This window comes from Momordica charantia, assembly GCF_013281855.1.
Source record: "Momordica charantia cultivar OHB3-1 chromosome 4 unlocalized genomic scaffold, Mcharantia_2.0 BLBB01000004.1, whole genome shotgun sequence".
In the NCBI taxonomy this organism is placed as follows: Eukaryota; Viridiplantae; Streptophyta; class Magnoliopsida; order Cucurbitales; family Cucurbitaceae; genus Momordica; species Momordica charantia.
In genome coordinates, this window is record NW_028275162.1 from 5,857,454 (window position 1) to 5,872,289 (window position 14,836).

Consider the following 14,836-nt stretch of genomic DNA (forward strand, 5'->3'; position numbering starts at 1 on the left):
CATTAGTTAGAGAATGTTTTTAATTTCATTTTTATGGCATTGTCTGATACTCAATTAAGCTTATACATATTGTTTTTGGTTTTCATTTTAAGCTTATACATTTTAAGGCATTGCTCTGAAAACTAAAAAAGTAATTATTTTTTAAACCTTTTTTTTTTAATTTGTCTATGAACTCAAAAGGGTGAGTAAACAATTTATATACTATTTTGGTTCTTGTATTTTTTACTTTGGTTCATTTTCATCCATATACTTTCAAAACATTCATTTTGGTCTTGTAGTTCTATTTGTTTTGGTCATTTTTTGTCATTGTACTTTCAAAGTGTTTATTTTGGTCGTTGTCCTTAAAAAATATGACCGATTTGGTTCATACTTTCAAAATTTTAACACAAATGTTATACCAAATTAAAATTTTTTAATACAAATTTAATATTATATTTCGAAAAAAATTTAGTTAGTGAAATGTCAGGCTAAAATCATGATCGAAATAATTGAGATGTGAATGAAAATAAAGGGAGCAAAATTGTCACTTGTAGGAGTTAAAAATAGAAGTTTTGAAAATCCAGGAATTTAAATAAAGTTGAAAATACATCATTGAAATGAACCAAAGTCCAAAGTACTTATATTTGTTGGGTAAAAATACAATGTATATATGAACTGTGTAGTACTGACAAACAGATTACAACGTAACTGGCTACAAATGATATAAATTTGAACAACTTGATGAACACCAAAACTTGATAAAATAGTCGAGGCATGCTTCAATAGCGCTGACCTGAAGACAATTATTCGCTCTACACAAATTGCTAGCAGACTACAGCGATAGCAGGATACAACAACTAACTTCGGTAGAACTGCAACCTCGAACTACTCAGATCTGGCAGAACTCTTAGACACTTGAGGTATGCTTGGATATCTCAAAATGAAGCAAAACAATGTCCAAAACAATTAACATCTCACAAGTTTTTAACACATATAAAGTTATAAATATGTAACTCTGTAACTTTAACAAAATAAAAGAAAAAACTCCTTATTTAAACCTATAACTTCATTTTTAGTAAAATGAAGAAAAATAACAACTAAAGAAATAAATAAACAATTGATAAACAAAATGAAACAAAATTCACAATGTATATGTGAATTAAAACTTACAAATTTAATTTCCGGATATTAAATTTGTATATATATTGAACTGTTTATCAATATTTCAAATTTCACTTTTTTTCGCACTTTGAAAAATCCAACAATATTTAGTTGAAAATACATAATTGAAATGAACCAAAAGTACAAATTACAGATATTTAAACCTAAGATTACAAATGAAATGAGAAAAAAAATTCAAGTCCAAAATAAAGAAGAACGTCCAAATTCAATTAAAACATTTAAATGTCGCAATTTTATTGAAATGGCAGGTAGAAATATTGATAAAATTTTTGTGAATGTAAAATTAATAAATTCGTACAATTATTTAAATTAATCAAATAAGTATTTCACTATTTTTTAAAATAAACTAAAAATTTTTATGATTAATATTCATTAATGTTATTGATATTTTATTTTTACATGTCTGTTGATGCGTGGATTTCGGTCCTCCGGTTCTCCTCCTCGCACCTACCAAACTTGTTGATCCGGGACTAGTCCCTGCAAAACCAGATGAGCTAAACCGGTGCGACACTAGTCACACGGGCTCCGATGCTTAAGTTAGCAGGAGGATAATGTGAAATGTAGCTAGTTTTAGATGCCCTTACCTCTAAGGCTGGATCGCTACTTATAGTCGCCAGGTTGTTCCAAAACATTCCATAGGTAGCTAACCCTAATTTCGTTGGCGGGCCTGGGCGAAACTGTGGATCGAAGACGAAGGGCCGCTGGAGGGCCGTGGGCCGTGCCACGGGTCGGGGCCGAGCCACGGGTCGGGACCGAGCCCATCGCAGCCCAGTGGCTTCCTTCCGATCTTCACCTGTACCTCGACTTTCGGTTTCCATTGCATAACAGTTGCCCCCTGCTCTCAATGTGATGCTTTCGATCTCATTGGGAGTATAGCTTTTGTAGTGATCTATCTTGTCATATGGGCCCGAGTCGAATGAATTGTCGAATCATTGCGGGGCTCATGGCACCCTTGTCGCAGTGAGTGATCTTATCTTTACGGGACACGAGAAAGTGAAAGTGTATGTCAATTTTCCTTTTCCTTGCAAGACCCGATGCAGCCTGTCATGCAACTGTCACATCTACAGTAGACCCATGCTTTGAGATCTCGAGGTGTTAGGCGCCGAGCCGAGATGTCACAAGTGTGTTGGGTACCGTGCCAAGTAGTTACAAGGGTGTTGGGTACCGAGCCGAGTAGTCACAAGAGTGTTGGGCCTTGTGCCGAGCACCCTTTGGCCCGCTGGGTAAAGACCTCTGGACCGAGAACTGTGCTATGAGTTGAGGGCTATTTAAACCCCTCCATCCTCATCAATTCTTGCCAACCTCCCAACAAGGTATTCATTTCTCTGCCCTGTTCTTTGTCGTATTTTATTTTTATATGGCCAGCCTTGATTTCGAGTGGACTTCCTCGGATGATGGGTCATCATCGCATCCTTCGTAAGAGTCCCAGTCTTATCGTCCATTTTGGATGGATAACTCCACTCTTACGGCGAAGGACCTGCGCCGCTTGCGTTCGAAATACCGTATCCCGGATTCGGTTAGCCTTCGTCTTCCGAACCTGGGAGAGAGTATTGACGGTTCTTATCCCGGTGAAGTAGTATTTTATGCTGCGATGTTCCAATTTGGAGTTCGCCTACCATTGCCTCTTTTCCTTCAAAACTTTTTAGCTTATAATCAAATAGCTCCTTCCCAAATCGTCCCGAACGGGTGGTCTACTTTGATTAGCTGCTTTATTTTGTGGTCACACCTCGGGGGCGAGCAGCCTCTAACAGCCGCGGATTTTATGTCGCTTTATTATCTCAAACACAGCCCCGATGATAACTTTCATTTTTATGTTAGTTCCCGGAACCAAATTCTGGTTATGGGTCCCTCCTCAGTGAAGCATTGGAAAAATGAATGGTTCTTTGTTGGCGGTGACTGGCTGGCCCATGATGAGAGAGAGTTGTATTTTCCTGTCCCGACCGAGTGTAGGGAGTTGGGTAAGTAGCTTCCGAACTCCGCCGGGACTTTCGCAAACGTCAATTCTGATATTCCTTTTTGTTGGCAGTTTCCCGCAACTGTGAGCTCACCGCTGAGGCAACCACTTTCTATCACACCATTATCCAGCTACCGGATATCGAGCGTTGGGGCCTAGATTTTGTTACGGAGGAAAACCTAGTGGATTTTGGCTTGGCCCTTCTGCGTAACCCTCCAGGTCCTTGTCGAAATCCTCTCTTCACTTTGCATGAACGTCGCTTTTTACCTTTATCTTTGTTTGTAGACATGTCGAGACGGAGTGCTTCCTTGTATGAAAGAGAGCGTCGCCGGAATACCCGGGGTTTGGGGGCCAGTTCCAGTCGGGCTTCAGATATCGAGGTAACTGATTTGACCGAGGAGGGACTCCCTTCACAACACGCTCGATCTTCCATGCCTCCGACAGCCCCGAGGCGCTCTGCTCGACTTCATGGGACAGCTACCCCGTCTTCCCCTCGAGGTCACCCAGGAAGCTCCTCTCAAGTCCCAATTTTCCCTTTCTCTGGCCCATATAATTCTGATGCTGACGAGATAGCTTACCTGGAAAGAGCATTTAGTCTCTGGCAAGGCCTCGGCGACTCATCAAGTGGGTCAGACTTTGGTCTGTCAAATCCTCAGCACAGCATCAGCACCTGCCTTAGCGATCTCCACCAGGTGAGTGCTTGGTAACCTCCAGTACTTGCCATAACATTCTCCCCTAACGTTAAATCTTATCCTTGGCAGACTTTCAACCGTCTGGTGGTATTCTCGGGTCGAATTGCTGACGAAATTAACCACCTCCGCTGCCACTATGCCCCTCGGGAGGAGCTGGAACAGGCCATTTCTTCCTTCAACCAGGCCACCGGCCTTCTGGAGGGTACCCAACGTGAGTTGGAAGCAGAGAAGAGAAAATCTCGAGACGAGCTAGCTAACCTGCAGAGGAGACTTGACGAGGTCAACGCTCGACTCTCTAATTCTGAGTTCTTGGCCAGGGAATTCAAGAAAACTCAGGAGTATGTTGACTTGCAAAACTCTGTCATGGAGTGCGGTGTTTCCTGGTCTCTCCGTCAGGTTTCTACTCAACACCCTGACATTGACTTTTCCTTCCTCCCGAAGCATTTTAGGGCCGAGCGTGACGCTCCTGATGACATGGACGACGACGACGACGAGTAATAGGGTAGCTTGAGCGAGTAGTTCTTACGGTTGACTTTTACGTGCTTTATCACTATGTTGCTTGTATTCTTTTCTTTGGAATCATCAATTAACCCTCTTACCAGTCACTTACTGCCTTACGACTCTAACCCTGATGGAGTTTTGTTGCTTTCTTTTCGTAGGTTTCTAACTCGTTGGTCATAGCCAATGGTTTTACACCCGCTGTTGCTTTTTGTATTTTTACTCCATCTCATGTTTTAACCGTGCTAGGCCAATTGACCCGCTTCTGGTTTGGCCGTGTTGAGATTGTTTAATTGTTCTTTCCAAACATGTCGATTAAAGTAGATTCATGCTTCGTCGCACATGATCGGCGTCGAGTGATGGTCGGACCCGAGCAGTGGTCGGTCCACGAGCCGTGTTTAGTCGAAAATAAGACCTATTAACAAACATAGGCTATCTCGTAAAACTGCCGACTAATGTAGATCTGTGCCTGTTCGCACTTGGTCGACGCCAACAGTGGTCGGACCCGAGCAGTGGTCGGCCCCGAGCCCTGCTCGGCCTGCTCTGTATAGCTAGTTTTACCGTCACCGTGTAGGATTGAATTTACCAAGCTTACGTCGTTGAGTAGCCGTAGTCGGTACCTGTTGCCCCCTACTCTCAATTGTATTGTCGATATCCTTTGAGAGTACGCTTGTAGACGAGACAAAGTATTTTATCAAAAAGTCTCTTGGTATCTCGTTTTGGATTTAAGAGATACAGTTGACAGAGAATCAAACAAATGGGTACTTTATTGAACACAAGGAATTATAATTAGAAATCTTGTTAAAAGTAGAAAACAACCATATTTGAAGGAAGAAATAAAAGGTCAACAGCCCCTCTTAGTAGAAGTTCTGTCGTTGTCCCTCATTGAGGTATAGTAGCATTCCCGTGACACTCGTTGTTCTCTTTTAATTTCTCCTACCCCACCCGGTGTTGGGAACTTCATGGATTGGTGATATGTGGATGGTATTTGCTCTGAGCATATGAATCGTCGGTCTTCCCATTATTGCGTTGTAGGAGGATGTGTAGTTAACGACCAAAAAGTCCACCATCTTGGTGACACTCTTCGGCCCACTTCCGAATGTTACTGGCAACTCTATCCTCCCTACGGGGATGACCCGTTCTCCCCCAAATCCTACCAGTGGTGCCGAACTACTCTTGAGCACCTTTTCTCCTAGATCCATAGCTTTATAGGCTGTCCAGGAGAGGATATCCGCCGAGCTGCCCCCATCCACCAAGACTCGATGTACTTTAACATTTGCTATCTTCAACGTGATAACAAGTGCATCATTATGAGGGTGAAGGAGGTGAGTTGCTTCGTCTTCCGAAAATTCAATTGTCACCGGCCGGTTTGTAGTATACGCGTGGTAGACCTCATTTTGCTCGCGACTCGTCCTAGCTTCATGCACATCTGCTTTCCTTTTTCTCCCGGATTCTCTTTCTATGGGGCCCCCCATTATAGTTCGAATCTCTCTTGTGGGAGACTTGTCGCTTTCGCCGTTCTGGGTCGCTTTAGGTTCCTCTACATACTCCTTGAGGTAGCCCCTTCGGATTAGTCCTTCCACCTCTTCCTTGAGATCAAAACAATCCTGAGTTGCATGGCCGTGATCCCTGTGGAAAAGACAATACCTGCCTTTGCTGCGCTTAGCTGACGGGGCCTTCATCCTCTCCGGCCATTTAAGCAACCTTTGGTCTTTGATCTCCATCAGCACTTGCTCGATTGGAACGGTGGTCGGGGTATACTTTACAAATTTTCGGGGTGGATCTTTCTGGCTACTCCGATCCCTCTTCTCCCATCTCGACCCCTGCGGTTTATCTCCCGACCCCTGCGGTTTATCTCCCGACCTCTCCCTCTTTGGGTCAGTTCACTTTCCGTCAGGTTCCCTTTTTGAGTAAAAGAACTCACCAGCGCTCATGTACCTCTGAGCTCGGCTCAGCGCCTCCGAGAAGGTGTTCGGTGTTCTCTTTCCGAACGAGAATGACAAATGTTCATCCCTGATGTCGGACATGAAGGCCAGCAGAGATACAGCGTCTGTAAGGCCTTCTACCTGCAGCTTCTCCTCGTTGAACCGGGCTACATAGTCGCGTAGACTCTCTGTCGTCCTCTGCTTAATGGTTAAGAGATAAGCCACGGGTCGGCTCCGACACCGCCCCCCTACAAACTGGGTCACGAATGCTCTGGCCAAGCTCTTGAAACTCGAGATCGACCCTCGTTTTAATTGTCGAAACCACATTCTGGCCGATCCGTTTAAAGTAGTCGAGAATACCCGGCACCTGACCACTTCCGACACTCCGTAGATATCCATCCATTCCCGATAAGCATCTAGATGGTCCACTGGGTCGGTCGTCCCGTCGAATTGCTTCACCGTGGGTAGCTTGAATTTTGGAGGGACCTTTTCTCTCATGATTTCCTCCGTGAACGGTGAGTCAGCTTGATCCAGTAGTTCTTCGAGGTCGAATCCCTTCTCCTTGTGGCTATGTCGCTTCTCCGAGGACTCTGGCCGATCTGCCGGTGAGTCAGCGTTTCTGTCATCATGGTCGCTCTTGCCCCCATTTGGTGCCGGGGATTTATGTTGCTTTTTCGTCTTTCGAGGGTCGAAAATTCGGGTTCGTCGCCTAGTATTTCCACCTATCCGCAACTTGCTCCCTACACTGTTCGTTGACTCCTCGGTATCGCTTTCCGCTGGGCCCTTCCCCTTTTTCGGGTCTCTGACAAGGGGCACTTCGTCGGACTCCTGTCGCTCGAATTGTCGAAGGACTTGGGTCATGCGTTGAAGCATGCCCTCTACCTTGTCTTCCAAGACCGCGAACTGCTTTTGGAATGGCTCAGGGGTCGTTAATGCCTGCACCTCGGGCAACCCCTCCCGACGCTCTTGGTTTGGCTGGCTGGTCCCATCCTCGGGTCCTCCAACCTGGGGGTCGCCCAAGTTCAGCCTCCTCTTGGCAGAGCAGTCATCATCAGAGCGTCGTGGACTCCTCTCTAGTGTCATGTTGCTCAACTAGATGCTTTAAGTCGTCCCCACAGACGGAGCCAATTGTTGATGCGTGGATTTTGGTCCTCCGGTTCTCCTCCTCGCACCTACCAAACTTGTTGATCCGGGACTAGTCCCTGCAAAACCAGATGAGCTAAACCGGTGCGACACTAGTCACACGGGCTCCGATGCTTAAGTTAGCAGGAGGATAATGTGAAATGTAGCTAGTTTTAGATGCCCTTACCTCTAAGGCTGGATCGCTACTTATAGTCGCCAGGTTGTTCCAAAACATTCCATAGGTAGCTAACCCTAATTTCGTTGGCGGGCCTGGGCGAAACCGTGGATCGAAGACGAAGGGCCGCTGGAGGGCCGTGGGCCGTGCCACGGGTCTGGACCGAGCCTCGGGTCGGGGCCGAGCCACGGGTCGGGACCGAGCCCCGGGTCGGGACCGAGCCCATCGCAGCCCAGTGGCTTCCTTCCGATCTTCACCTGTACCTCGACTTTCGGTTTCCATTGCATAACAATGTCATTAATATTTTTACGATATAATAAAAATCTAGCTTCATCCTTTATATTAACGTCGAATTTATTAACTAACGAAAATTAATAAAACTTTAAAAACCAACCCTCAACAAAATCAATCCTTTTCCTAAAAAAAAATCAATTTTGTTAACAGCAAAAATGCCCGCATCTAATAAATCTATATAAAAAGATTCATTAACCCGAAAGAAGTGTAAATTAATGTTTTTATTTTTATTTTGTTTATCGATTCAACTTAATGAAATTAAAATTTTAAAATCAAATCAAGTTGAATATAAAGTAAATAATGAAGTTCTCTTCAAATAATTTATCTGTTTAAAAATTATTATGTTGGTTGAATTATTCCAATTATTTTGTTTTGATTCATATATTTTTGAAATGTTTAGTAGGGACGTAGGAGTCATGATGATTAATGGGAGTGATAATAGTATTTATAATTAAAATTTCATTGTGGAGATTTGAACTTGATTTATTTAATTCCTGTATATTAAAAGTTTTTCCATAGTCGATAGGAACATAATTTAATAGTAATTAAAAATTAAGCCTAATAGATTTTTATCTTTAACCTTTATATGATAGGGTCAACTCAAGATATAGATTCATAGATAAATCATCTATTATTATATAATTGTTGATGGTTCAATCTTATGCTTATAAATGATAATCACCTATTAGACATAAAATTAATGAAGTAAACAAATATAATTTATTAATAAAAATTTGAAGAAAATTTTATCAATGTGATAAAACACATGTTACCATCTCAAACATTCGATCTCCCATCTCATTGAACGAAAAAAAACCATTCTAAAATTTCACACCCGAACTTATAGTTAAACCTAAAAATAAATAAAAAAAAATTTAAATATTATTTTAGTTATGGTACTTTCGTCTTTGGTTCATTTTAGTCGCAGTATTTTCAAAACGCTCATTTTGATTTATACACTTTATTCATTTTAGTCCTCATACTTTCGAGATTCTTGTACCTTCTTAAAAACGACCACACTCTGGTCCATTCACTTTCATTTTTATCTAATTTAGATCCACCAAATTTTTACAATGCACTGGCTAAACTTCTCAAAATGCAACCACAAAAACCACAAATTTGCATTAAGCCATTTTCATTGTATATACAAATTTATGTCAAAATTTTGTAAATAAAGATTGAAACGATTACTTTTAAAAGTACACCAACTAAAACAAACGTTTCAAAGATAAATAGACTAAAATAAATAAGCTAATAGTACAAAAAAAAGAACTAAAATAGAAAATTATATAGATCAAATTAGCATTTAAAAGAAAGAAAACAAAGAGAAGTTGAATTGAAAATTGAGAGAAAATGGAAAATGGAAGAACAATTTAATATTTTGATTCCTGTTAGGTCCCAATTAATTTTCCCGTACTTAGCCGCTTCGCCCATCCATCATCTTCTTCTTCTGTTCTGTGTACACGTTCACTCCCAAAGACGTATATTCTCTCTCTCTCTTCTCTCATTGCAGCACCACCCTATATAATCTCCTCTCTCCCCCCTTTTTTCTTTGCAAATGTTTCGGAAAATGAACTTTCTCCACAAACCCACCTCGCCGGACCTCTGAATTCCGCAGAATTCGACCCAAAACAGAGCCCCTTCTGTTCCCGGTGGCCGGAGCTTGCTCTGGATTGAATGGCCGTCGAATACAGATGCTGCGAGACCAATTTCTTCATCCACATCGTCATAATCGTGCTCTTGGTGATCTTCGCCGGCTTGATGTCCGGCCTCACCCTCGGCCTCATGTCCATGAGTCTCGTCGATCTCGAAGTTCTTGCGAAGTCCGGGACTCCCAAGGATCGCAAGTATGCCGGTACTTGTTTCTCTTCTCTCTCGTTTTTCCTTTACCATTTTCATTCTTCCTTACTGGGCTTTTGTTGGTTAATCGATCTGGGAAATGTGAGGTGGGAATAGGTTACAGGATTTATTGCGTGGGGCCGTTTCAATATGTCTCTCCAGTCTTCAGCTTTGCTTTTGATTCCTTTTACTGACTATATATATATTATATTGATTTTTCTATGTTCCTAACCGCCTCATGTTTCTCAAGAATCAATTTATTTTCATGGTGATATGATATGGTGGTGTCTTGTGTTGGGTGTGGACTTTCCCCTGTTTTTGTTTCTCTTTTCATTGGAATATAAGGGTCGAATCATTTTTGGGGGAGCATCTGATTGGAGCTTCGATTTAATGTGATGAAAATAAAATTGTTGCCATCCATGTCTCTTGATGTATCGTGCAAGGCGGTGGCATTAATATATAATGATCTTAGAGGAAATTCATTTTCTAATGCTCGCTTGAGGCCAGAAGGAATTGGGTATTTTATATTGTTTTGCTTTGGCTCTGAATTTTTGTCCCCATTTCCTTTACATGAGGATTTTGGGTGTGTCAAAGAAAGGTTTAATTTGACGTTTTTTCAGTGTTCTATCTAGCCCGCAGTCCTCTTTATAAGGATGTATAAATGGACAAAATGTAACAGTTTCAAACTGTGGCTGGTAAGGTATTTACTGGTCTGGGATGGTGGTGACTTTGGAAGATCTTAGAACCCAGCGTGCAAGGGACTTTCTTCTTTTTGTTTCTGAAAGTCTTTCTAATGTTATATCTGGCTAAAGTTATTGAAATGCGAGTTTTTATTCTTTGATAATAGTACGTTACAAATCAGGGGAGGAATGGGGATTTGAACCTCACACCTGTAAAGGGAGGCCGTAGACGTCTAACCAAGTAAACCATGCTTAGATCGACATTGAAATGTCGAGTTAATAGCTCTAAAATAGCTATAACTTGAAGTCAATGAAGTGTCTGGTTACCCTAGAAAAAATTTACATTGCAGTGTGTCAACTCATATTTTCTTTGGTAAGAAATCTCAGCATATGATTTTTAGAGATAGTTTGCTTCTTCCACTTGTATCGACATTATTGAAAATTAAATATAAATTCTAGGGAAGTTTCTCCAGATATTTTTGGTGCTTGACTGGTAATCTTATCTGAGAAACATAATTGTCATTAATTGGATTCAGAAGTCTCTGTACTAAGAATGCCTACTTGGTTCACTTTACTTAAACGTCAAAGTGGATATGAATTCATTCTTTTAAGTTTTTACCCAGCTTGTCAAAATCGTATATTTATTTGAAGATTAAAAAGCATAACAATATATATTTTTTCCTCTTTTGCAGTTTTTTACTCTAGAAATATCACGCTCTTGAAAATAAGAATCTGATACTTTGTCATTTTATGTTTTGGTTTATTTATCACCGAATGATTTACAAGGAGATAACTCCATGCAGAAGCAAAACACTGAAGAATAACTAGGCAAAAAAATACGGGTTCAATTTTCAGAAGTAAATAGACATTGCTTATATATAACATCTGCATACACAAGAAATATTTACTAGATTCAAGGAAAAAATTTAAAAAATCTATTTTTTTCTGAATTAAGGTTCAGAGGAAGGCAACTTTTACTTCTCTGTACTTCTGATGACCCCATAATTTTCATAATGCTTATCCTTTTAAACTTCAATGTGTCTGTGGTATTGTGATTAAAACCTCTCCATAATAATCTATTTGGGTCTGTAACAGCAAAGATATTGCCAGTTGTCAAAAACCAGCATTTATTGCTTTGCACCCTACTGATCTGCAATGCGGCAGCCATGGAGGTACATTTTATTTGAGATAGCGAATAAGTGTGAAGTAGGTTGACCACATACAGTAAATTCAGGAAAATTGTTCGTGCAGGCACTTCCTATTTTTCTTGACGGTCTGGTTACAGCTTGGGGTGCTATTCTAATCTCGGTGACATTGATTCTTCTTTTTGGCGAGGTTAGAGGGATTATCTAGTTTAAGCAAGTTTGGAATATTTTTTAATTTTTTTTTAAAATTTCAATGAATATTTGAAAGCTCACTAAGGTCGAGGATCGGCCTGCATTATGGATCTGCAACTGTGTCATTGTTGCATCCTGTAGACAATTAAGCAGAGTTGTCTGCTCGCACAGTTGCTATTCTTGGCTGTATTAGTACCTCAGTTTACATTTTTCAGCTGTCACCAAATATTATGTTTGAAAATCTATTTACTTTTTGTACAGATTATACCACAATCTGTTTGCTCTCGGTATGGTTTGGCAATCGGATCAACAGTTGCTCCTTTTGTCCGTGTTCTTGTCTGGGTTTGCTTCCCTGTTGCATATCCAATCAGCAAGGTAGACATTGAGGATTTCGGTTATTAAATTTTCCTACATTATTGTTCAAAATGGTTCCTTAATTATTTATGCTCAACATGATTCCCAGCTGCTAGACTTTCTACTGGGCCATGGACGTGTAGCTCTTTTCCGAAGAGCTGAGCTGAAAACACTTGTAAATTTGCATGGTAATGAGGTATATACGGGGTCTAGTACCTATACGAACACGTTTTTTATTCAATTCTTGTAAGATTTTACTACATGTATGTGTGTGTATTGCTATGTTTATTTAAAATCTTTGGTAGACGAACTTTACATCATATTACTAACAAGTTCTTTCTTCCTTTCTTACTGAACTTCTTTGTTTCTCTTTTCTGCTCCCATTATTGTATTTACTTTATGCCTGAGGTTAACTTGTAACAGGCTGGAAAGGGTGGAGAACTGACACATGATGAAACCACTATAATTGCTGGAGCACTTGAACTGACTGAGAAGACAGCTAGTGATGCCATGACTCCTATATCTGAAACTTTTTCTATTGACATTAATGCAAAGCTCGATAGGTCATATAAATGTTGAGAATTAGACAATATATAGGTCACCATAATTCGCTAATTCCAATTTATAGTTTCTGAAATGCTTTTTATAATGGCACAGGAATCTGATGAGTCTTGTCCTGGAGAAAGGGCATAGCAGGGTGCCAGTTTATTATGAAGAAAAAACCAACATCATTGGTCTTATCCTGGTAAACTTGTTAATCATCTCTACTCTGTACTCTATGAAACATTTCCTGATAAGATTGTATAATCTTTTTTTATACTGTGAAATTTCCCTTTTCTGACAATTTCTTACCATAAAGGGCACATACTCAAGTTCATATTTATTTTTTTTATTTTTTTTATCTCTTGTATCCTGTTCAAATATCCATTATTTGTGTGTGGAAAACATAACTTTCATTCTCTTTTAGCATCAAACAACACTCTATACAATAAATTTTGTGATTTTCACCTGATCTTCCTAGATGCCTCTTTTAGAGCAGGCAATTTCTTCTTCTATTATTGGTTGTCATTTTATATACTTTATTTGGACATGGAGTAATTGGATTTGTTATAGACTTCTCTCTCTCTCCCCCCCCCCCCCCTCTCTCTCTCTTCTTAATAAGGAAGGTGATTTTGGATAGACTATGAAATTAAAAGCTAGTCTAATGAGAGATGATCATGATTAGTATTTCATGTTTATGTACATGAAATTAAAAGCTACTTACCGTTCATTTTTTTTTATGTTTTAAAGTAATTAGTATCCCATTCAGAGATCAACAGTGACAACAGCCGAACATGATTCTATATCCAACAAATTTAAGACTGGTTACAGAGCCTCGGCGAGTCATCTTTGGATTTCCAGGATGTCCTTTTTTCCTATTCACTTCCATGCAAAACTGCAGGCTTTACCCCCATTTTTCTATACCGAAGAACCACACGCTTTGGAGAATTTCTCTCTCTGTCATTCACCCATTATCTGTAATCTACAACTGTTCCATGTAACTTAGTGGAACTATCCTCCCTTGCAAAAGATAATTTCTCCTTTTCTTTTAATACCCACTTTGGGTTTATGTATTAGGTTAAAAATTTGCTTACAATCCACCCAGATGACAAAGTTCCAGTGAAGAATGTCACCATTCGAAGGATTCCAAGGTAAATTGGTGACAGAAAAATGATGTATTTGTATTAAATCGACAGTTCAAATTCTAGTGTCACCCTGATGTTAGATAATTTTGTTACAGAGTTCCCGAAACTATGCCATTATATGACATTCTGAATGAGTTCCAGAAAGGTCATAGCCACATGGCGATTGTTGTCAAACAGTGCAACAAAATGAACGAGAAACCTGCTGATGCTGACAAACCGGACAAACCAGACGATGGTATGTATCTCTTTGTGATTGTTATACACAAATTAGCCTGTTTTTGGATTCCAGATTCTGGTTTAGATGGTATTACATTAATTAAAATACTCTCTCAAACTAGATTCCCAGAGAGATGTTAGAATTGATGTGGATGGTGAAAAGCAGCAGCCCCCACAAGAAAAAACCTTGAAGAACATGAGGCCACTTCAGAAGTGGAGAAGCTTTCCCACCTCAAATAATTCATACAGGAGTGGCGGCTCTAGAAGCAAGAAGTGGACAAAAGACATGTACTCTGATATCCTGCAGATAGATGGAGGTGCTCTTCCTAAACTCGCCGAGGAAGAAGAAGCTGTCGGTGTCATAACAATGGAAGATGTCATCGAAGAACTTTTGCAGGTACATAAACAATTGTTCATTTTTTAGAAAATAGAAGGGGATGGTTATTTAGTTTTGACATATATTTCCACAGGAGGAGATCTTCGATGAAACCGATCATCATTTTGAGGACTCATGATAGTGGTTAGTCAAAGAATGGCTCCTTATAGACGACTATACGTAGATAATGACGAAAATATTTGTTAAATTTGTTGATGTTCTTAATAGATTTTGGAACCCACAAAATGCATATTGAAGCTTTTGAAGGGTGTTAAGAAGCATGTAAGTGAGAAAATGAGTATGTTAGATCAGATGTTTAAGAGTCGAAAAGACAATCCCAAAGTAGGAAGAAAAGGGAAACAAATTGTGTAAAGATACTGCACCCCTGGGTGTTAGCACAATGGCAAGAGGCTTGGGTGTTGATACCCACGATCCATGTTCGAGCCGTTACGTGTCTATAAATTGTGTAAAGGTACTGCAATCTCTCTCTCTTTTTGAAAAGTACTTGCATATGTTTGTTCTTCTCTC

The 14,836-nt window shown here is 40.2% G+C and overlaps 2 protein-coding genes across 2 annotated transcripts; one reads left to right on the plus strand and one right to left on the minus strand.

Moving 5' to 3' along the window:
- Positions 1–5,231: 5,231 nt before the first annotated feature.
- On the minus strand, positions 5,232–6,029 carry LOC111014147 (uncharacterized). The gene has a single exon (XM_088122543.1). It carries the CDS (start codon positions 6,027–6,029, stop codon positions 5,232–5,234), a length of 798 nt encoding a protein of 265 aa, XP_087978669.1.
- Positions 6,030–9,262: 3,233 nt separating this feature from the next.
- Positions 9,263–14,836, plus strand: LOC111025081 (DUF21 domain-containing protein At2g14520). The gene is made up of 11 exons (XM_022302940.2): positions 9,263–9,676; positions 11,436–11,512; positions 11,592–11,675; positions 11,939–12,052; positions 12,141–12,227; positions 12,455–12,594; positions 12,689–12,776; positions 13,649–13,722; positions 13,812–13,951; positions 14,055–14,329; positions 14,403–14,836. Exons 1-11 carry the CDS (start codon positions 9,499–9,501, stop codon positions 14,445–14,447), a joined length of 1,302 nt encoding a protein of 433 aa, XP_022158632.1. The 5' UTR covers positions 9,263–9,498; the 3' UTR covers positions 14,448–14,836.